Source organism: Arthroderma uncinatum (genome assembly GCF_011692745.1).
Source record: "Arthroderma uncinatum strain CBS 119779 chromosome Unknown scaffold3, whole genome shotgun sequence".
Lineage (NCBI taxonomy): Eukaryota > Fungi > Ascomycota > Eurotiomycetes > Onygenales > Arthrodermataceae > Arthroderma > Arthroderma uncinatum.
Window position 1 is genome coordinate 1,525,610 of NW_022983865.1, and position 21,536 is coordinate 1,547,145.

The following is a 21,536-nucleotide window of genomic DNA, read 5'->3' on the forward strand; positions in this document are numbered from 1 at the left end:
CTCTCGTTGAATGCGGGCAGCGACTGGTCACGAACAAGTGACGCGGTACCTCTGGCAGGATACTCACTTTTAACTTCTTTTCGTTTTAGGCCAGGAGGTAGAATGTTTCTGGAACTCGTTGGCCTGCGCTCTTCGATATAACGGGTTGCCCTTCGCCGTCGTCCTAGTCGATCACGTCGATAATAAAAAATAGAATAAACGCAACCATGGCCGTTCCGAAGCCCCCAATCGAGCTCAAGGACCACTGCACCGTTCTGCACAAGGACGTGTTGTACGTCTACTCGCCGGCCGGATTTATGTCGCTTCCTCTCAAAGAGGGTGCGAAATGGAGTCAACTGGACATGGGCACATCTGTGACGGGAGGTTCATGCTTCAAAGGCAGCACTGATGGAGATGTGAACAACCCGGCCTTTTACGTGGTAGGCGGCACCGGCGGCTCGGACGAGTATCTCGGCGTCCAGAGCTACTCGTTTTTGGATAAGAAATGGAGGTACCCGAAGCTGGATGGACGGGATATAAAAAACCGCGTCAACCACGATGCCATCTACCTCAGCTCTCCGCCCTCGATCCTCGTTTTTGCTGGCTCTGCAGACGGAAACCCGAACCCTTCGGTGCAAACGTTTACGATCCTCATGTCCCCCGAATTATACCACATAGAGTCGCACAACCAACCAGTTCCCCCTTCCATCAGACCGATCCTTTTACCCTGGAGCGATGGCACGGCGATAGTTGTTGGAGGCAGCGCGGATAACAATAAGGTCTATCAATTCATTAACAATGGGTGGCAGCCCACCGATTCCATTCTTGAAAATCCAATTGGAGATCCGGCCACAAATCTTGTTACCATTAATCCTTATATAGACGGACAAAAATCTTTGCAGGTTTTCAACTTTGGGACATCACCGACCTCGGTTCGCATGGATAGCTTGAAGCCGGCAGGCGGCCCGCCCCATCGACGGTCGATTCATCGCTCCCGGCACCACTCTCACTCCAATATACGGAAACGAGCCCCTTCCCCAGGCTCGTACCCCGCCTATAACGCGACACTCGCTCCCACGGGGACCCGTACGGGTGCCGCCATTGCCTTTGACCCAGAAGACCCGAAAGGGAGAGTGGTGATATCCGGTGGTGGCACCGAAGAGCCCATCGTCGTGTTCGATCAAAAAAACAATGAGTGGCTAGATGTCGCTCATATCTTTTCTTCGGTTACTACTTCTTCAACCTCGTCCTCTTCGACCATGTCATCTACTATGCTTTCCACTAGTAGTACAATGTCGTCTACTATAACTGCGGCCCCAACCTTGACCTCTATTCCCTCCGAGTCAGTAACCTCCACTTCTAGTGATAGAGTTGGCGGCGTTGTCCCTCCGGATGGCCGTACCTTGACCATTATCGGTGCCACACTAGGCTCTCTCTTGGGTATCGGGGCAATTGTTATCATTATCCTACTCCTACTTGCTTGGAGGCGTCGGACCAGCTTGTATAGTCAACATACCAAGGAAAAGCACATGAATTCGGACAATAAGGACAGGCTCAGCTTCCAGGATGCAGGCATGGAGCCACTCACTCGTTCAGTGCAACCGATGGCAAGAGGGCCCGTTCCTTCAACCGATTCCTGGGCATTCGTTGCTGGACACTCCGAAGACTATTCCCGAGGATCTGTGAACCTACGACCGCCCACCCGGGGCATACCCATATCTGAAAAGGGTCCTAGCCCGCTTCGAGATATGGAGGTAAACCAGGAGCGGCCAAGCAGTGAGCTGTATCCATCAGATTCCAAAGGACCCGTTTTTGGTGCAGTGGTTGACCCAAGACACACCCAGACCGACGGGCGGCTCACTGATGAGGGATGGAGTAAATATTTCCAAGGCGACAGGGACAACAAATCGTCGAGATCCAATACCTCTTCTATTGACTCTAAATCGGACTACAAATCGGACTATAAATCGGATTATCGAGGCAGCGGGTGGCCGCACGTATCAGCCGAAGTTCCACCTCTGAATGTCGCTCGGTTGGGTGGACCGCAACCCCTAGGACAGGTCTCAAGCGGTAGCCCTAGCACCGAACATCCTCCCAGGTGGGCTTTCTCACAACACCAGGGGATGGCCGCCAAAATATCCAGCGCAGACTCTGTCAGCATTAATTCAGATGACTACTATGACGACAGAAGAGACACTCGAACCGATGCTTTCTCGTCCGGCATCCCAGCTAGTACCCATGACGTGGACCGCTGGGGTAGAGCGTCGAAAGAGCCTCGTGTGGCAAGTAGTAATTATTCTAATAGCGTATACTTCGATAACCCAGGTCTTCTGCCTGGAAGTTCGGACCGATACCTAGCGCCAATGCCTCATGACAGTCGAGTCCCCTCTTACGGACGTACCAATCGTTCAGTGAACAGGGGCATCCTCAGCTCGGATATCAGCTGGCTCAATATCGGGAACAACAGACATTGAGCCCTGGTAGTTGTTTGACGCGCACACACCCTCGACCAAATTTGTCCCTGCAATTACCAGATTGGGATGGGGCCAGCAGATGGGGGCAGTAGTCCTGCAGGCTCCCTGTTTGCTGCCTGTCCCCAATCCCCAATCGGGACACTTGTTTAAATACAAACCGTCATTTCTTTCTGATGTGTCCTAGAATGGGGCCAGAGAACAGCTCACCTTGCACCCTTTGCGCATCCTCGTGTCCCCATGGGGGCGAGGGTAGCCAATTTTGGACATCGACCCTGTCAAATCCGGGGCAGGGGGGACTACGTCGGCGATTACCTTTTTTTTTTTCATTGTATATTTTTTTTCCCCTTGGCTTGCTTCTCCAAAACATGGTCCAGCGATCTGTTTCACCCGTCTAATTCTCTGCTTGCTTTCACTGGTCTATTTTTCACCGTCTTCCTTTTTTCTGTTGTGTGCAGCTTCCATTCTTTGATTCACCCTTCTTCTTTTCTTATTTCTTTGGTTCTATAGAAACATGCATGCATGCAATAATACCCAACCTGAACCATTTCCAAGGCAGGATTCCACTCATGATTAATGGCTGTTGACCAGTTTTGTTGGTTGGATAATTGTGTTGGATTTGGCCCACCAATTCCCTCTTTGTGCTTGACTTTTTTTCTGCGATTCTCATACCGATACCTGTTTGTTTGTTCGTCTGGCATATCAGCAACATCTGTCCCTTCGTTACCTCTTTTTACCTATGTATGTATTTATGGACCACCTCTCAGTAATATATCCACTATCTCCTTTTCATGCCTTGACGTTTCTGTTGCCAACAACCTTGCAATGTTATATCACATATCTCAGCTTTGTTGGATGGCATCAACCCTTTGTCCACGCCAATTCGCCTTATTCGGAACACCGCTACGGCCTCTTTGGAACCTAGTCGGATCCCACCCTTCTGGGTGCCAGTCGCCTATAAACATTTCAAGCACGAGGCGCTGGGATATCCACCGCGCGGGTTCCTGGGATAACTAGGGGAGGCGGATGGTTGGAAGAGGACCAGGGGCCAACAGCTCAGGGGGCTCCAATTGTTACTGTTGCAATACCACGCTCGCTCGAACAGTTATAGAGCCATCGTCCACATGTACACGGGACGTATAACATAACGGAATCAACGGCCTTCTATATAAGGGTCAGAGCGGCATCTGCGCATGATATGCATGTTGACGCTGTTCTCCATCATCCAACCAGTCCACGCCGCTCGAGGAATTTGAAAAAAGAAGACGTCTTCCCTTTCTAGAAATATTGTCCCTGTTTTTTTTATTATTTTATTTTCTATTCTTTGACAATAACCGCTTACCGGCTAGTTACCTGGCTTGGTCTTATTTTTCAATTTGGCATAGTTGGGGGCTAAAATGCGTACTATGTACGTCTTTGACTGCATCATCCAGCATCCCGTACTTAGGACGGACTGCCCGGCGCTGTTTCTGTAAATTCGGGGATCCCGTCTGTTCTCTCGCAGAGTGACTTTATATATATACGGGCTTGGAAGGGCCGAATGTCGGGGCGATGGGATGTTCGAGGTATCTAAACAGTGCAGTGAACAGGCCCTGTCTTGCTTTCGAGCACTCGCATAAATAGCAGCAACTCTGGGCAGGGGTAAATCGTTGGACATTCCGCCTCTAGTCAGTGTGTTCCTTTATCGGAGTTCGGAGCGCGCTACCAACCGTTGTTGGTTGGGATACATTTGGAATTTATGTAAAGCATGGATACGGAGTACTTGGTAGTTATTAGACATGCTACCAGCCGCGTATGTAGCAGTGATATCGATGTAGCATCTTTCGGGCACTCCGTCCAGATAGCACCGTTACCTGGCCAGAGACGTCTATCTGTACGTACAATGGGGCTCCGCAACGCTCGACGAGCCCATATAAGGGATGTTGGCCCTGGCATCCAAGGATTTTAGATTACGCCGGGGCTCTGCATGCTAATAGCACGGGGATATACCCCAGGATGCAGACATCAAACGGTTACTCCGTACAGTCGCTTTGGGGTCCACATCTGCACGATCTCTTCCAGAAATCTTCCGTCTTAGTTATGCTTATACGCTGATTGCATCTTCCAGGTTGAATTCTTACCCGCAAACGCAGTACTCCGTAGCGTGCCGTTGCATTATGCGGATATACGTAAAAAGGGGCCCCTCCAAGGACCGTTAGTCCCTGATTCTTGCGCATAAGACAAAGACCCTGGCGGTTCCTGCGTCGAGTGGTATTCCGTCGCGTTGCATGGATTTTCCAGTACCGGATGCTACGGTTGGGTATGCATCTACGCGCGAATCAGGTATTCAGAGCTGGTTTCGCATGATTTTCCCCTTTGGGACTCGAGAGAAGATGGGATGAATCGACGAAACCGGGCAATGGCTGCTTGCCTGCAGATGAAGACGAGCCGCCAGTCGTCTCGACTCGAGGATCGTCGCGGTCCGGAGTGCTCGATGCCTGTAGCCATTCATGCATGCGGTGTCTTTGCTAGACATGATGGTAATATCAGTTGTCCGAGACTATCAAGTCAAACACAGGGAGAGTCGCCATACGAGGTCCATGTGAAGGTCATGATCTAAGACACCTGTCTCTCAGGTACATCTCGGCCACTATTAAAATCAGGGGTATATCGGATAGTGTTTATTGGAGGGTGAAAGGTTCGCCAAAGAAAAAGAACCATCGACTCGTGCTCTCTTTAAAAGAAAACTCGAAAGCGAGTCTCGCTAAAGGCTGACGTCTATCTGATATCTTTACCGAGCTTCGGGGGCAAACACGCCCAATAAGTACGCCCTTCGCCAGCTCCCTGTCGCACAGTGTCCTGGATATAGGCCGTATCTCTTGACCATTCCTCGCAGCCTGAACCAAAATCTTACACCGTCAGGCTCTTCTACCACCTTTTCGGCCCGTAAGAAGCGATTGGGGCCCTCTACTCCGTACCCGAACTACACATTACGAGACTGGGGATAGAGTGATAGCTAATCATCTACCGGCTAGGTGACAGGCATTCCATCGTCAGCTACAGAGTCAGCCATACATGCTATGCTGGCTGGAGTTGGGGGCCGAGTGCCTAGCAATTTCGTTGCCTTGTCCGTCCTTCGAAGACGATCCCTCAGTGCATTCATCGCCATCTAGCACGAAGCGGTCATCTCCTTTGGCGGCAAGCCTTATTTGCATTGTCATAATCTCGGCTTCCTCCAATCGTACCGCGGAGGCCACTTTACGCCACTAACCGCCATTTTTATATATATACAAACTTCTTGCAATGGTGCAACCTGTTGGCTCGGATTGGCCATGTGTCCGAAACGTGGATGGCGCAGAAGAGAGGACGAACCAACGGGGGTAGAGTAGTTATTCAATGCATACAACAGCCCTTTGCTACCCACACCACTTCCTCGAACCACGCGCAGTTGCAGTTCTCGAGACTGCGTAAGCTACGCCGTTATGCTACCTAATGCAACGCGATGCCAGGACCCTTGGCTACACAGAGCGCCTCCTCAATAGCCAAGCCAGATATCTCTCCCGTAAGTACGGAGTATGTACAGGGTTCCTGGCGCGCACCAACCTCATTCGGCTCCCTGCCAGGAATCTTACCCAAAGGAACGTCCGGCGAGCTCGAAAGGGGGACGTCTGGCCTCGATGGTGCCGGGTCCACTATGACAAAGGAGGTACAAACACCCTTGACTCGTCCTGCTTTTCCAGCTTATGTTTGCTTTTTCCTTTACGAAGGGGGCCGGAAATATTTATATCTGGTAGCGATTTACGTTTACGGGACCGCCTTCGTCCCAGGGCCACAGCATGCATGAAGCTGGCTCGGATCGACTCATCTGTCATGCACCTGGCTGGTGCACAAGCTCTCTTGGACCCTCATCATCCCCGTTATTACCGGTTCTGCTGGGCTGTAGGATCATTACGCTTGGCCTTCGCTTCAAGGATACTCGTACCAAGTCCGAAATGGTTACAACAGGACCCTGGAAGACTCCCCAAGGCTTCCAAATATGGAAGGCTGGCTCAGGGTTTTGCTCTAGCCCCTTCTCATTCCATGTTGGCCCCAGGAATAAAACGTGGAAAGTTATTCCTGTCTTCTCTCCTGATGCGGGACAGGCCTCCAGATTGGGAATATGAACTCGAATCGGCTGTGGTCACATGTAACGTCACTATGTCGATTCGGGTTCAACAAGTAGGATGCCCGCGCGGGGGGGCCAGGAGCTTAAAGCACCCCTTGAGGCTAAATCCGTCTTTTGAAAATAATAATGCAAAGGCGTATTATTATTTATTTATTTTCTCATGCAATTTCCATGTGCAATTGGCAAAACATAAAAATAAAAGAGAAAAAAAATCTAAACATAATCTCCTTTTCCCTCTACCCCATGGGTTTGAAACCCCCAGGCTTATCAAACTGGAACCTCCGGTCATCAAACCGTTCTTGAAATCGAGGCTGATACCGCATTTATTTTGGGGCCTTGGGAAGTCTCGTCCACCACACTGCATTTAACCACCTACAAGCTTCACCCGCCGTGCATTCAACTCTATATATACATATCCTTCCGCTTCCTTCACGCCATATGGTCTTCAACCAGCCGGTCATCCCATAGTTTTCCTCCTATATATATATATATCCTCATATTGCCGGACTTTCCCTCAGAAAAGAAAAGAAAAAAGCTACACAGCCGATCGAATTATACCAAAGATAACCCCCACTGCTTTCGGGTTGAGAGTTTACGTATAGCCTTCAACTCCTACTTTACCCTTCCCTGAAGCTTGTCACTTGTCGGACAACCCCACACCCGCCATCCTTCGTTCATATCGATTTCTAGGCTTCCTCCACCGGAAATAACCGCCTTGTAATACCTATACAAGGCTGGCCTTCGTATACTCGACTACCACGATATCTGACTTGCAGAATTTGCTACCGGATTCTTAAAGGAATCCCTTATATCAGAAAAACCTGCCGAACATTTCCTATCTTGTTCGTTTTTCCAAACCCCGAAGAAAACAAACTCTTGACGGATATATTTGATATATTTATCTGTCAACCCGATATTGTTCCAAAACCGCACACGGTGAACGTGCGCTGATATTCGCTCCGTCTAGTCAACGCAGACATGTCGAGGGCACCCGAGAAACAGAGAATGATCTCAATATTGAACAACGACGACAACCCTTCATTTGCGGTTCGACCTTCAAAGTCATACAAAGTTCGACAAGAGCCCACAGCGTACTCGCAACAGCCACAGAGCTGGTCGGGTTCGGGAAGGGATACCCCAGAATCAGCCAGCCTCCGTCAGGGGGATACCCGCTTACACTGGAGGGACATGGAGTCGTCCCCTGAGTCTCACCTTTACTCTCACAAGACACCGTCTTACTACTCTTCCTCTCCTCCACACCATGGCGTGCCCCAGCATCCATCACGCGGTTACGAGCAGGCAGAAAGGCGATCTGCAGCACATTCTATCCAAAGCGACCGCCGAGTGAGAGAACAGGAGAAGTTGTCTCCACAATCCAGTTTTAGCAATTCCGCCGACTGTACGGCCCCTCCGATGGCCAAGAAGAATAAGCATGCCTGCCCATACGCCACCTCACACGGTTGCACAGCTACATTCACGACCTCAGGCCACGCCGCACGCCATGGAAAGAAACACACTGGAGAAAAGAGAGTTCACTGTCCGGTGTGCAATAAGGCTTTTACCAGAAAGGATAATATGAAACAGCATCGGAGGACGCATCGCGAGTCGGGCGCTGATACCGATATCGACAGTCAAGATCAAAGCCTACCAGACGCTTCATACTCAGGGTCCCCCGGCTCTACTACCGCTCAACTGTCAGGATACGACATGGACGCACCGATGGATCCACGTTATACTCAGTCTCGACGGCATTCAAGTCGCTCTGTCACTAGCTATGAGGCTTCTCCTCGTTATGCATATACCGAGCTCCCCGACCCGCTGGATCAGGATTACGAGAGACGGCCGCGCTCGTCGGCATACCGATCGGATAGTATTTCATCGGGATTAGATTCGCTGGCCATAGCAACGAGTAAACCAAGCTATGGCCACAGGAATATGTCAAGGAGATGACATGGTCTCTTGCTCCATCTATAAATATATAAAGGAATGTTTTTATGGTCTCTATCCACCTTCTTGTATCCACTCATTTTCTCTTCTTTCTCTGCCCCTTTGTGCGAATATATAGACCGCCCAACTATGATCTTCTTGGCCTCCTGGCGTCTCTCCCTTAAGCCATGGACAGTATTTAAGCTATGCACTGAACCATGGACCTGGCCCGCGGAACTGAGTTAGGGTTCGGGTTACACGGGCCACCCCTGATGATGTCATCTGCCAAGGGAAACGTGACCTGTGCCGCAGCTGCGGGGCGCTTCTTGCTTTTCTTGTATATAACGGCCACTGCGCAGCCCTACGTCACGGGCGGCGACATATATAAGAGCCTGCTCGATGCCTCTCGAGATGAGCTAACGTCCGTTGTTCTCTATCCAATAATCAGCCTTTCGTTTGCCCAGTTATGGCTGCCGACTACTACAAGAACCATCCGTACAACCGGGGCTCGTCGAGACACCACGACGGGCCTCACGCGAGGCAAGAACTGTACGAAGAAGACATTCGCCACAGCCATCCGCCTGACTATTATCAACCCGGACAGGCTGAGAGAGACCCGTATGGTGAATCGAGACCAAGAGGAAGCGAACGCGCAGGACCAAGGCGGTCCCATTCAGCCGAAGGAGGAGGCAGACATCGTGGACGGGATCGATATGGCGAATATGATTCCTCTCGAGATGACGAGCCGCGCCACAGTCGCAAACATCGCCGTATGTTAATTTTTAACTCTTAACTCGACCCTGGGGCATGTCTATCTTCAACATGACCACCATATATGTTTGCAGATATAGTAGCTAACTAGTATCTAGACAAACACTCGTCACGCCATGCATACTCAGTATCGCCTCCCTCTAGGTCACCCAGCCCCCTACGCCCACGAAAATCTATTGGAAGTCAGGCCTTAGAAGCTCTTGGCTTCACTGCGGGGGCAGATGAGACTCGAAAACATGACGATCGTAGTCATCGTCGCCGCCATGAATATGAATATGACGATGACCCCAGGGACCGAAGGGATTATGACCGCCGCCGTTACGATTATGATGACCGTCGTCGAGATTCAAGCCGTGGTAACCACCGCCGTCACAGAAGCACTTCGTCCGACTCCCGTTCACGGAACTATAAAGACCCGTCAAATAAGAGTTTACAGAATACCATTACTGCCGCTTTAACTGCAGGAGTACTAGAGGCATATCGCGCCCGCAATGAGCCTGGCGAGTGGACGGGAGAGAAAGGGAAGCGGATTCTGGCTGCTGTAGCCAGTGCTGGTGGGACTGAAAAATTGCTCGACCATGGCGGCTCCGGTAAATCTAGCAAAAAACATATACTGGAGGCCACCTTGGCTGGCCTCGCGTCGGGCCACCTAGCGGGGAAATCTGGTTCAGGAAGGCACCGTTCGCACTCAGAAGGCCGCAGCAAAGTAAGCACTGGTGCTACTGCTGCATTACTCGCTGCTGCAGGTAAAAAGGCATACGAACATTATCAAGCCAAGTCTCGCGATTCTGGAAGGGGTGGATACTCCAGCGACGATGAAAGACCTAGCCGGCCTGGGAGATCGAATAAGAAGCGAAGCAAGAGTGTGTCAGAATATGTGACTCAGGGTATTGCCAGTCTTGGATTGAACAATGATCACAATCGAGATCGCGACCGAGATAGTGGCCGTGACAGTGGCCGTGATCATCGACGGCACCGCACACGATATAGTAGCCCATCGGATGATGATTATGATTATTCAGACAGACCTCGCCGATCTAGACGACACGATAGATATTAGGTGCCCCGGACATGGATAAACCGCCTTCTCATTCGCTATTTTCGTTACGACTCTAGTTTATTATTGATGACCCCATGATTTATCTGACCCCCTGATTAAACGCTATTTTCTAGTTCCATGTTTATTTTCATTTTTTATTTGTCCCAGTCACCGTTAAATTGCAAACCAAGAGATATTGGCTGAGCGGAGTGTCGGGTTCTGTGTTTATGATTACGATGATATATTTAATGACCTCATTTTGATGGACCTAAAAGTTCACCTGTTTCAATTCTATAACTATTGGCATGTAACCAATAGGCAAAATCATGTATAGTAGTAGAGGCCAAGAAAATGATAGTTCTACTTGTTTGTTACACTATCTGCGACCTCGACTAGAGGTGATTAATAAGAGTCATGTGAATTGACGACAATATCTATACGTCACTTCTTGAGACTTCCTAGTTACATCCAACAACATCATTTGCAACAAGCCACGAAAATATCTAATATTGAATGCAGCCAAGGATCAAATCTTAGGCTCTAGATTGGGTAGATTTCTCCCTAATAGTTAACTATACCACGAAACCCAAGATCGAGGTACTTCCAAACACCAACTACCATTCATGACAATTTCAGTCTCATCTACCACACTAACTATATTAATTAGAGCAACTAATACATTCTTGACATTTCTGTCATCTGTTGCTCCTGCGGCGCTTTGAGACGCCATGATGCAGCCTTTTCAGCGGCACGGATTTGGGTTGAACAGAACTATTCGGATACCCCGGCTTCCACCGCAGCCCGGAGTTGGGAGTAAGGCGTTGGTTGCAAATATACCACAACAACGCCAATTATGCTCGTCCAACGGTGAAAGTAATATTCTCTGTTCAAGTCATAACTCGGGGGATAGGTTGGGACACAGAATCCCTGGGCAGCTAAGGCTATTGAACACATCCACATCTACCTTCGGAGTCCACGGCTTGGAACCAAAGATCAGTTCCAATGGCAGCAGAAGTTATTCGACGAGCGAATCAGTCAAGAAGGTCAAGGTTGATGATTATATTCAAGAATTGGAAGACTTGTAAGTCGAACCAGAACTAAAGAACTGGCATCTTTTAACAATATATAGATACGCAATTGCCAAAGATGAGGTATCGATCTCTTTGTCGAGTAGCCCTTAGAAATCCCCCACGTCCGACTTGGATCGACAATTTTGTCACCGCTTTGAACTTCCCTTCCCAAGATACCCGAAGCATTTATTCTAACTGGAATTATATGTAGCTTGAAATAGCGGCAGAGTCGACCGCGGCGGCAACAATATATGCTGCCTCTGACCGGATATCTATGCGTGAGGCCTTTGATGATCTTCGCCATGCATATGGTGCCTATGCAGATAACAACCCGCCCCCGCAGGATATCGAATCAAACGATCGAGAGGGTAGCATCGATGCTACGGAGATACGCTCCACGGCCTACGACCCAACTGATATTCCGGCTGATATCAGGGCAGAAATTAAACGGAGAGTTGGCCATAGGATTAGGGAGATAGAGAATGCCGTTAATAATCTAGAGGAGAGTGCTAAGCACGAGTGACGACATCCTCTAGGTGCTATCCCTGTGGAATCTAGGATGGTGTGTCTATGTGATAGGATACGTTTCGGGGGATTCTATCTTAATCTCTAGGCAAAGCGATGTCGAGGATATGAAGAACCTGTAAACTAGAGAATCAACCAGGAATATCACTGGCTTTGAACTCACGAACGAGAATAAGAAATGGAATTCTCTGAGGAATCTTTAAGCTGTTCATACGGTGTGTTTCAATGCGGGAACTAGGATGGCCTTATAGCTAGTAAATAATAATTTGCAAATCGGACATGAGTTAACTTTAGAACGAACGTTCAATTATTTCGTTTGAACTAGATTGATTCTTGACGTCTACCTATTTGTAAAATAGCATCATCCATGTTCAGCAAGCGATGACGGATACAAAATTTCATGACATCATCGAAGGTCTATACATTTCTGTCCTGGGTAGAGAACCCACAAAATTTAAAGAAGCGAACATTAGTTTTAGACAGGTTAATCCCTCTTGGGAAAAAAATTCATATGAGCTCACTCTGACTGCTGGACCCGTACTGCGGATCGATTAGAATTAAGTAGCAAGACTTCTTTCTCGGGGTACTTTGCTCATCTTGAGATGGTCACTCTATATAGACTTAGATTCGAGCTGGTGGGGGCAGGAAACGAGGTGAAGGGAACCTGTGACACTGGCACAGCTGTAAGAAATGCGTCGGAATCGGAACGTGTTATATGATTTATAGGATTGGTATGTTAGGAGTGGGCATGTTCGAGGTAACCGGGGTGGCCATCCGCTGTAACGAGAACATGTCGTCTTTGTGGGCGGATTTGGCATGTCGTTTTAATTGATCTGAGTAAATTGAGAGTTAGTACGGTGATCATGAATTGGGATAGCCGATTCAGCGCTAATGGTACATACCTGGTCGTGTGAAACTTTTGGAGCATCCTGGGAAAGGGCATTTATGTCTTCTCTCTCCATGTGCTACAGGAGATATTATGGTTAGACAACGGGAGAGGGTGCGTGATCATCAACTTTGAGGCCACTTACTCAGCTTATGACTTGACATATTGGACGACTGTTAAATAAGAAAGTTAGTTATCTGCAGTCCTGACAAGATTCCAAGACGAAACTTACATCACCGGTTTCGAAATTGCAGCCAGGGTGCTTGCATTTAAATGGCTTCTCTCCTGTATGGATTCGCTTGTGGGTTTCTGATTGTAGTTAGCATACTCGTCTTTCCTAGATCTAGAAGCGGTGGCGGGAAGAAGGGTACATACTAAGCTCACTGCTGTCAGTAAACGACTTCCCACATAACTTGCATTTATACGGCTTATCTCCTCGATGACTTCGCTCATGTCTTTCTAGGGTCGCTTGTCTTGCGAATGATTTCCCACAAGTAAAGCATTGGAAACTTTTGTCTATAAAACCAGTTAGAAGGGGTGCCACTAAGGAATAATATATAGAAACAGGGAAGGGATTCATACAGTTACTATGTGTGAGATAGTGCCCCTGAAGTTTTGATTTCTGAGAAAACGGTTCATGTGGCCTATGACAACCTTCCCAGCAACAATAATAACCATGTCCCTTCGCGCCCTCCGATTGGCTGGCATGCTCCTGGACAAGGTGTTCCTGAAGGGATTTAGCGTCTGGGAAGGTTATACCACACATGTGGCCAGAATCGCCATTTGAAAGCCATTTGCAAATATGCACTTCGTCACAGACATAGTCCACTGATGGTATGCTGACTTCCCGGCTTGCCATGCAGGTCACCGGACTTGATTCTAGACTCAATCCTGGAGTAGATCGTGTGGAAACGGTGGAAGGATTTGCTATCCCATCGTGTATGAAGCTGGCGTTGCTCGTCCGTGAATGGAGAGAGGGATCCGACTGCTGGCCTGGATCCTGTTGTGTAGTCCTCGCAGACCACTGGGCAATATCGAATGACTTCTCGAAGTTGGTCCGGGGTGGAAAGTGGTTGAAGTAACAATTCTGACTGTGATTGTGGTTGTGGACATGATTGTGATTGTGAGTATGAGCGTGACTGTGACTATGATTATTTATATTATTGCTGCATCCAGCGATCGCATTATTCATAGGCCATATGTTCGCGGCATGGTTCGAGCACGGAGGCCCTATGACAGGACGAGCATGCGTTGTAAAGCAGCAATGGGGATCGATGCTTCCATCATTAAACCCTTTGGAAGGGGGATTCATGTCTAGCGAATTCAACGGCCCAACAGAGTGGAAATGTAAATGTGGCCGGAATCTGTCGCTTTCGATGTTGCAGTTGTGCAAGGAGTCCGCGTTAACGGTGGTGGCATTTGGCAGGTCCAGACATCCCCAGTTAAACGGTACACCTTGGCCGAAGAAGTGATTCTGCTCTGTGCCGTCCGCAGGCTGCTCGCCCTCGGCAACGCATTTCATATCAAAACATGCCGTAGCCTGACTGTCACAGTGTAGCTCGTTACATGGCGGCTCGGAGCAGGCCGTTGACTTGTCACAGTCCACAAACCCGTCACAGACGGTGGGACAGCCGGCGGAGCACTGATCATCATCGCAGCATTCCGTGCCAGTACCACATAACTCGAGCGACGATTGATTTTGAAAAACGCCCTGGTTCCAGCAACTCGAGTCTTCGCAGCCGGGCGGCAGTACCGGGTTGCCTTCCGTGTCCAGGTTCGGCCAGTAGCACTCCCAGCAGAATGAGCGTTCGTCGAACTGTTCAGCCATCTGATATACAGCCGTCTCGGGTCCGGGGTGCTGAAAGTGATATTCCAAAGTCGCCAGTCGACCGGGGGCGGCTCTACACTGACTTCAACTAGTGCAGGGAATAGTGTAAGTCCATCCAGTGCTGGAGACTGATCGTCTGGTCTCTGAGGGGTTAGGCGAGATGAGCTGAGGACCGACGGCGAGAAGAAGCAATTTGGGCGCTGGAGATAAAGCGCTTCTCTCTTTCTTCTTAGACGCCAGAATTTCGCAAAAACGATTTCCGCTTTGGGGACCTTGGGGGGAGCGCGCTTTCGTCATATGACCCCGCGGGTTAGTAAGAGCTGACTCATCACTTTCTTCGGACTTCACGACAAGAAGACATATTAACAAGAAGACGACAAGAGATACAAACAAGAAAACAAAGACAAGAAGACAAGAAGATAAGAGAAACTAGAGCAGCTTGCGATGGGGAACATCTGCTCAAAGTCATCGAACCCGACGGACCCCTTCGCGCAGCCCGGGCGCGTCCTGGGTGCCCAGCCGGCCTCGACGGCCAACACCAACACGCCGTTGATACGGAAGAACGAACCCAAGTCTCGCACGACGGGCGGGAGAACACTGGGCGGCAGTAGCAGTGCGGGCGAGACGAACGATGCCCGTGCTGCCGCCGCTCAGGCTGCTGAAGTTTGTCTCCTACGCTTCATAACCTGGACTGGCAGACGAAACTAACATTGATTTGTGTATAGGAACGAGCAGCAAAACTTTCGGCCGCCGCCGGAAAGGGCAAACTGAGCTCCCAACTCGCTGCGCAAAAGGCAAAGAGTAGAAATGAGACACTAGACGATATAAGTCGGGATGAAAGGGCGGCGAGGGATGTCCAGAGCGCTGAGGAAACTCGGAAGTGGAATTGAACTCCGCCTAATTTATGCGCAGAAGCCTCTCCTTAGGCGTCGATGATTTACGTGCCCCCCTGTATTTGACCCACCAGCCTGATATCGGTCTCCTTGAATAGGGTCATTTGGTGGGTGGCTTTAACGAGCGAATGTCTGTATGAATCTATTTACTTTGGGCGTTTTTGTATAGATTTGGTGTTTTTGGACGGTGCCGGTATCCAAGTTAATGGCAAGGAGTTGTGTACAAATATATACTGATGTATACACTAAGGAGTTAACAGCCTCAAACGTCAGACACGCCATGTAAATGCGTGGTATTAATATAGTTGAATACAAATGAATAGGCCGATGCTAGTACAACGCTTTGAAGAGAGGTGGTATCGGATTGAAAGAGGCAAAGCAAACGTTATACAACGTTGTAGCGACCAGTCGGTGCCCTGGCATCGCTATCTGCCGCAGCAATCGTCCCCTCCTTCAGTAGTCGCATGAGCTCTCGCATAGCGTTGGTAACCACGAGCTCTGTATCACCCTCAACAAGAATATATAGCTTAGCATTCTCGCCTGGCTGGGGCTCCTTTCCGGCAGGGTAAAAGCTGCCTTTCGTCGTGATTGATGTTCCTGTTGCTTCCAGGATTTTGGCAACATTGGTCCGGTTGGTAACGGCCCATCGAGCTTTCTCTGTGATATAGTTAGCAGCTGTACAAATAATGCAAGGGGCGAGAAAAACTTACGCGGAAAGTCATTAATTTCAAGGGTAGCATGGAAGGCCCCAGCGTCGGGACCCTTGTTATCGATCGGAACACCAGATCTCATCACACCAGCCTTGTTCAGACGAGCATGGATATCCGCAACCGCGGATCCAACCTTATCAAGCGGGTTTTTACCCGTAGTGCTGCTGGGTTCTTTCTGCGTTCGATGAACAGTGATCTTCCCATCGAGGTCAACGCCGCCTGGTGTACTAATCGTCGGAGTTGCGGCCGTAGACGATTGCACAGCAGACGCAACCCTGCTAAACAGATCTGTCTCCTTTTCTTTCTTTTCCTCTTCCTTGTCTTCCTCTTCGCCTTCTTCGCCAGTCTTATAGGTCTTCCTTTCTCGGTTTCGAGTAGCGTCACGTTCTTGGTCAAGGCGTTCCAATCCTTTGCCTCCAAATCCAGACCCGCTCGCCTTCTCCTTGCCCTCCTTGACTTTATCAAGGAAGGCAGTGACCATTTTCTGTACAGCTTCAGGAACTGGCTGACCACTTTGTTTCAGGGCTTTCGAGATGTCGACAGAGTATCGCTCTTGATCCTCTGTCAGGAAGGTGACCGCTGTTCCAGTATTTCCTGCTCGGCCGGTACGGCCAGCTCTATGAACGTAGTCCTCAAGATGATTTGGAGCATCATAATTGACGACTAGCTTCAGTTGCTTTACATCGAGACCTCGCGCAGCCACGGAGGTAGCGATGAGGATGGGAAATATACCTGCCTTGAAGTCGTCTATCGTTGAATCTCGGTCTATCTGATCCTTTCCGCCATGAATAGACATGCACGGGTAACCCTTTCGCATGAGGTCGCGAAGCAAGCGATCGGCCGCTTCTTGTCGGTCAACAAAGACCAGCGTACGGGCATCTTCGTTCTCGTCGTCTGAATAAAGGTTTCCCAGCAACTCTAGAAGACGAACGAATTTAGCATCATCATTCCGAACTTCGACAATCTGCGTGATCTCTGGTGCAACAACGCTTCTCCCGCCAACGATAATTTCGACGGGTTTAGACAAGGTTTTTCGAGCGAGTGCTTCCATATTTCGAGGGAAGGTAGCAGAAAACAGGACGGTTTGTCGATTTGGTCGAATGTTCCCAAGGATTTTCATCACTTGAGGCTCGAATCCCATATCGAACATGCGATCTGCTTCATCAAGCACCACATATGTCACTCGCCGCAAGTTTGTAACTCTCCCGGAATTTGCAGTGAGTAAATCAATCATTCTTCCAGGAGTACAAACTATGATCTCCGCCCCGCGCTTTAGTTCAGCAATCTGGTCTTTAATAGGAGCCCCTCCGTATGCACACACGGCTCGAAGGTTCAAAGCTTTCAAGAAAGGCCTGCATTCTTTGTGGATTTGAGTTGCAAGCTCTCTGGTCGGAGTCATGATAAGACTTATTGGGCCTTCCATATTATCCAGCGGCCGCTGATCTCTGATATGTCGGAACATAGGTAGGAGAAATGCGATGGTCTTTCCGGAACCGGTTTTCGCAACTCCTATTACATCCCTACCAGACATAATTGCCGGGACAGCTTGAGATTGAATTGAAGTAGGCCCCTCATAGCCTAGCTTGCGTATAACATCCAATGTTTGGACTCCAAGGCCACATTGCGACCATTTTTGGACTGGTGTTGGCACATCAACTCCACGGACCTTTATTCCATCGAGTTCTAACCGCAAATTCGCAACCTCGGCCTCGGTGAGACCAGCAAGGTCAACGGGCTCTGTATAGAAATTCTTCCGAAATGGCTCGTAGTTTACTTTCGAGTGATTGATGGAGGGCATATCCTTTTTACGTTTTGATTTACTAGCCATTGCAAGGAAATCGTCGGCCTCTGGTTCGATCGTATTTATGTTGATGTCATTTTCGTCTCCGAACATGGCCTCAGGCTGCTGGTGCTTCGGGTTCGATGACTTCGTTCCCCTCTGCTTCGGCGCCGAAGTATTCTGTTTCAAATCAGACATGAACGCATCCAGAGGGTCGATCTCTTCCTCTGCTTCAAGGTCAGCATTCCCGGGAGCATTATCAGTCATAACGATATCCTTTGCAGGCTCCACTGATTGCGCTTCGTCGTCCTGGTTTCCTTCGGAGATTGTTTCGGGTTGTAGCCGGCTCTGTTCACGCTTTTCAGCGGCGGCTCTAGCGGCGGCAGCGTTCTCCTCTTCAGTGCCACCGTCCTGCATAAGTGTATCGTCGTCTTCATCGTCGCCCTCTTGTGTGGCGCCGTTCGTAGGAAATGCCTCAAGGGACGAGTCGGGGAGCTTTAAAAGTTTCTTTCCCTTGGACTCCTCGTCGCCAAAATTCAAGGTTCTCTTCACACTTAGTTTGTTTGAGTCGCCGAGGACTTTGGTCCCTAAACCAAATCCATTCAAGTTGCCTGAGGTTTTGAGAGGGACGGCAGCTGTAGTAGAATTGTTAGCATCAGAACTTTATCTTGTCATGAGCATCAAGATCCAAAGGTTAGGAGTTATGCTTACAGGATGATGAGCTGGCACCGGCTGAAGGTTTGTTAGCTACGGTATTTGCTGGCAAAAGAGTAGAGGCTTCAGACACTTTAGTACTACCAGAAGCAACCGCAGCCTTCTTGAGCTGTAGAGGTTTTGCAGTAGACGATGTAGCCCCCTTTGCTATCCCATTCGAATCCGAGTTTGCAACAGGAGGAGTCGGTGTACTTGCAGGAGGCGTGCTCACGCCACGCGATAAGGCAACCTTTTTGTCAATTTCATCCAAAAGGCCTCTTGCTCCGCCAGCAGTAAGCTCATTCTGCTTTCGTTCACGCTCAGCGGCTTGTTTCTGTTTCCACGCTTCCAATTTTGCTAGTCTTCCAGCTTTCTTTTGTTCATCAGTTTGGGCGGGGGTCACATTAGGTGTCTGCTTGGGAACCTGTGATGTGTAAGCTTGATCCTGAGTAGTAACGACAGTCATTATTGGCAGGCAAACTCACCTCTCGAGACTTTCCGCCAGAGTCTTTACTGTCTCGATCTCTGCTGCCGTCCCGCCTAGAAGCACGCCTGGAGTCAGCGGAGCCGTCCCTTCGCCTCCTACCCTGATCACGGGAGTCATCTCGCCTTCCCCGATACGTCCTATCACGGCTTCTGCTTCGATGGCGGTAATCACGGCTGCCATCCTGCGAGCGAGAACGATATCTGGGGCGCGAACGGCTTCTTCTGGTAGGGCGATATGACGTATTGTCGCGAGAGTCCCGGGTGTCTACAGAGCGGTCTCGGTGACGATACAAGTCTCTATCACGGTCCCGGCCTCTATCTCGATGGCGTCGCTGGAAGAGAGAGATGGACACCAATTAGCCAGACTGCATATAAATATATATATTGCGTAACCACGCAAGGAGAGACAACGTACCTCGGGACTGCGGGATCTCCGATACCCCTTCACCTCATGGCGTCTGCCTTTATCGTAGTTGTCATCGCTTCTGCGGCTTCGTTTCGACGAAGAATACGTGCTACCTACAGGTGATGGTGAGCGAGTATCCCTGGCCATGGTCTCTGGCCGAAATCTAACTTTTTGTCTGCGGCTGTCAAATAGGACACAAACTGGCGACTCTTAGGGACGGCGGGTCAGATGAATACCAGCTGTCGGACGGGGTAGGTTCATGGCCGTCAGCGACCTCGATGCTGCCCTTATGCTGTTAACGGTGAGATGATGTTGAGATGTCGTCGGCGAGCTTCGTCAAAGGCGAACTTTGCTGGTTTATCGATAAAAAAACGAGGTGATAAGACGTGCTGACATAAGCCCCTAAACGGGCTAGCTGCCCTTGCCTCTAAAACAAACGAACTTCCATATCTTCGAGGGAAAAGCTGCTGGAAGACGACCGTCTCTGCTCCCCTTCGCGCAGACAGCTCGCCGCAATACTCAGCTCTCTAGTCTCGATCGCAACTATACTCTCGAGCTGTCGCCATGGGTTTCAAGCTTGCACAATGCGGACGGGTCGTGTGCCGCCGCTTCAATAGTCGCGTGCTGTATGTCCCTGGTTCTGGACTACGACCTGATACGACCTCCATCGCCGCCATCGCCAATTCGTACGCTGCAAAGGCCAGTGTGCTCCAACTGCTCTCCCTGAGCAAGTCGTATGCCACGGATGCTGCTACGCCAAAAACCAAGTCGAAGGCTGCACCCAAGAAAGCTGCACCAAAGAAGGCTGATTCTAAGAAAGCTGATGCTAAGAAACCTGGTCCCAAGAAAGTTGCCCTTCCACCCAAGCGTGGCCGCCCTGGAAAGACCGAAAAGGAAAAGAAGGCTCAGGCGAAAGAGGACCTGGCTGCCCTCAAAAGCGCAGTTCTGACACTTCCTAAACTGTTACCGGTAACACCATTTACCGTATATGCAACCGGCAAGAAGGGTTCGATTGTTGGGCATAGGGAAACATTTAAAGAGCTGCCTGGATACGAAGTGGAGGTTTGTTTTCATCAATGATAGCTACATGCTCCCGTACGTAGTGCTCCCTTTGTGCTCATGTCGTCTTAGGAACTCCGAGAAATCGCTGAGAAGAATTCCTCGACCAATCAACATAACCTCAAACAATGGATTGAATCCCATTCTCCCCTTGAGATAAAGAATGCCAACGGGGCACGCCGCAAACTCCGCCGCATTCTGTCATTATCAAGCAGGTCTAGAATCTGCTCCCCGATCCATGATGACCGACGTGTTAAACGTCCGCGTACCGCTTTCATGATTTACTCTCTTGAGAAGCAGCGCAGTGGGGAGTACGACCATACAGGCGCAATAGAGCGTATTATAGAAATAGCTCAAACCTGGAAGAATGAACCAGCGAGCGAGAAAGAGGTACAGTAGCATCTATCCTATACAAGGCGTTGTATAGAGCTAACAGTCTTTTAGAAATACAAGCATCTCGAAGTGGAAGATCGAACTCGATACATCAATGAGTATAGGGAGACATACGGTGAAGAGCCAGGTATGGAGGCCAGTGAATCTGAGGACTTCTAAACATTAGCTTCTTCCTGTCTAAATCGTTCGATGCTTTGTTCTGTTGGTCCTCCAAGGCCTTGCGGCTTACGTACCTCTCCCCTTTACCCTCTGTACTAGTATTAGTGCTCGGACAGGCTCCTATATTTTTCATAACTCATCGTTACCCTTGTTTATCACCTGATTATTTTGATGTGTTTTGTGCGGGCTGCGCTGTTCTATGTATTCTACTCTAACTCGGTAATGGTATATGGAGGTAATATTGACATGTTTTTGTCCACCTTACTGGCTTGTTTACCTACAAACTCTGGGACCCAAGCGAACCCTGAATCAGAATTA

General features: G+C 49.4%; 4 protein-coding genes across 4 annotated transcripts; 3 read left to right on the forward strand and 1 right to left on the reverse strand.

The window, feature by feature from the left end:
- Positions 1-206: 206 nt before the first annotated feature.
- On the forward strand, positions 207-2,453 carry GIQ15_04249 (uncharacterized protein; the record flags this gene model as incomplete). Its single annotated transcript, XM_033551666.1, has 1 exon — positions 207-2,453. The coding sequence occupies one exon, from the start codon at positions 207-209 to the stop codon at positions 2,451-2,453; it is 2,247 nt and encodes a 748-aa protein (XP_033405396.1).
- Positions 2,454-7,572: 5,119 nt separating this feature from the next.
- Positions 7,573-10,351, forward strand: GIQ15_04250 (uncharacterized protein; the record flags this gene model as incomplete). Its single annotated transcript, XM_033551667.1, has 3 exons — positions 7,573-8,464; positions 8,833-9,290; positions 9,479-10,351. 3 exons carry the CDS (start codon positions 7,573-7,575, stop codon positions 10,349-10,351), a joined length of 2,223 nt encoding a protein of 740 aa, XP_033405397.1.
- A 5,566-nt stretch (positions 10,352-15,917) lies between these two features.
- GIQ15_04251 (pre-mRNA-processing ATP-dependent RNA helicase prp5) lies at positions 15,918-19,754 on the reverse strand (the record flags this gene model as incomplete). Its single annotated transcript, XM_033551668.1, has 5 exons — positions 15,918-16,189; positions 16,243-18,657; positions 18,734-19,160; positions 19,230-19,466; positions 19,617-19,754. The coding sequence occupies 5 exons, from the start codon at positions 19,752-19,754 to the stop codon at positions 15,918-15,920; spliced, it is 3,489 nt and encodes a 1,162-aa protein (XP_033405398.1).
- Positions 19,755-20,171: 417 nt separating this feature from the next.
- On the forward strand, positions 20,172-21,218 carry GIQ15_04252 (HMG box protein; the record flags this gene model as incomplete). The annotated part of the gene is made up of 3 exons (XM_033551669.1): positions 20,172-20,669; positions 20,739-21,056; positions 21,111-21,218. The coding sequence occupies 3 exons, from the start codon at positions 20,172-20,174 to the stop codon at positions 21,216-21,218; spliced, it is 924 nt and encodes a 307-aa protein (XP_033405399.1).
- Positions 21,219-21,536: the final 318 nt, after the last annotated feature.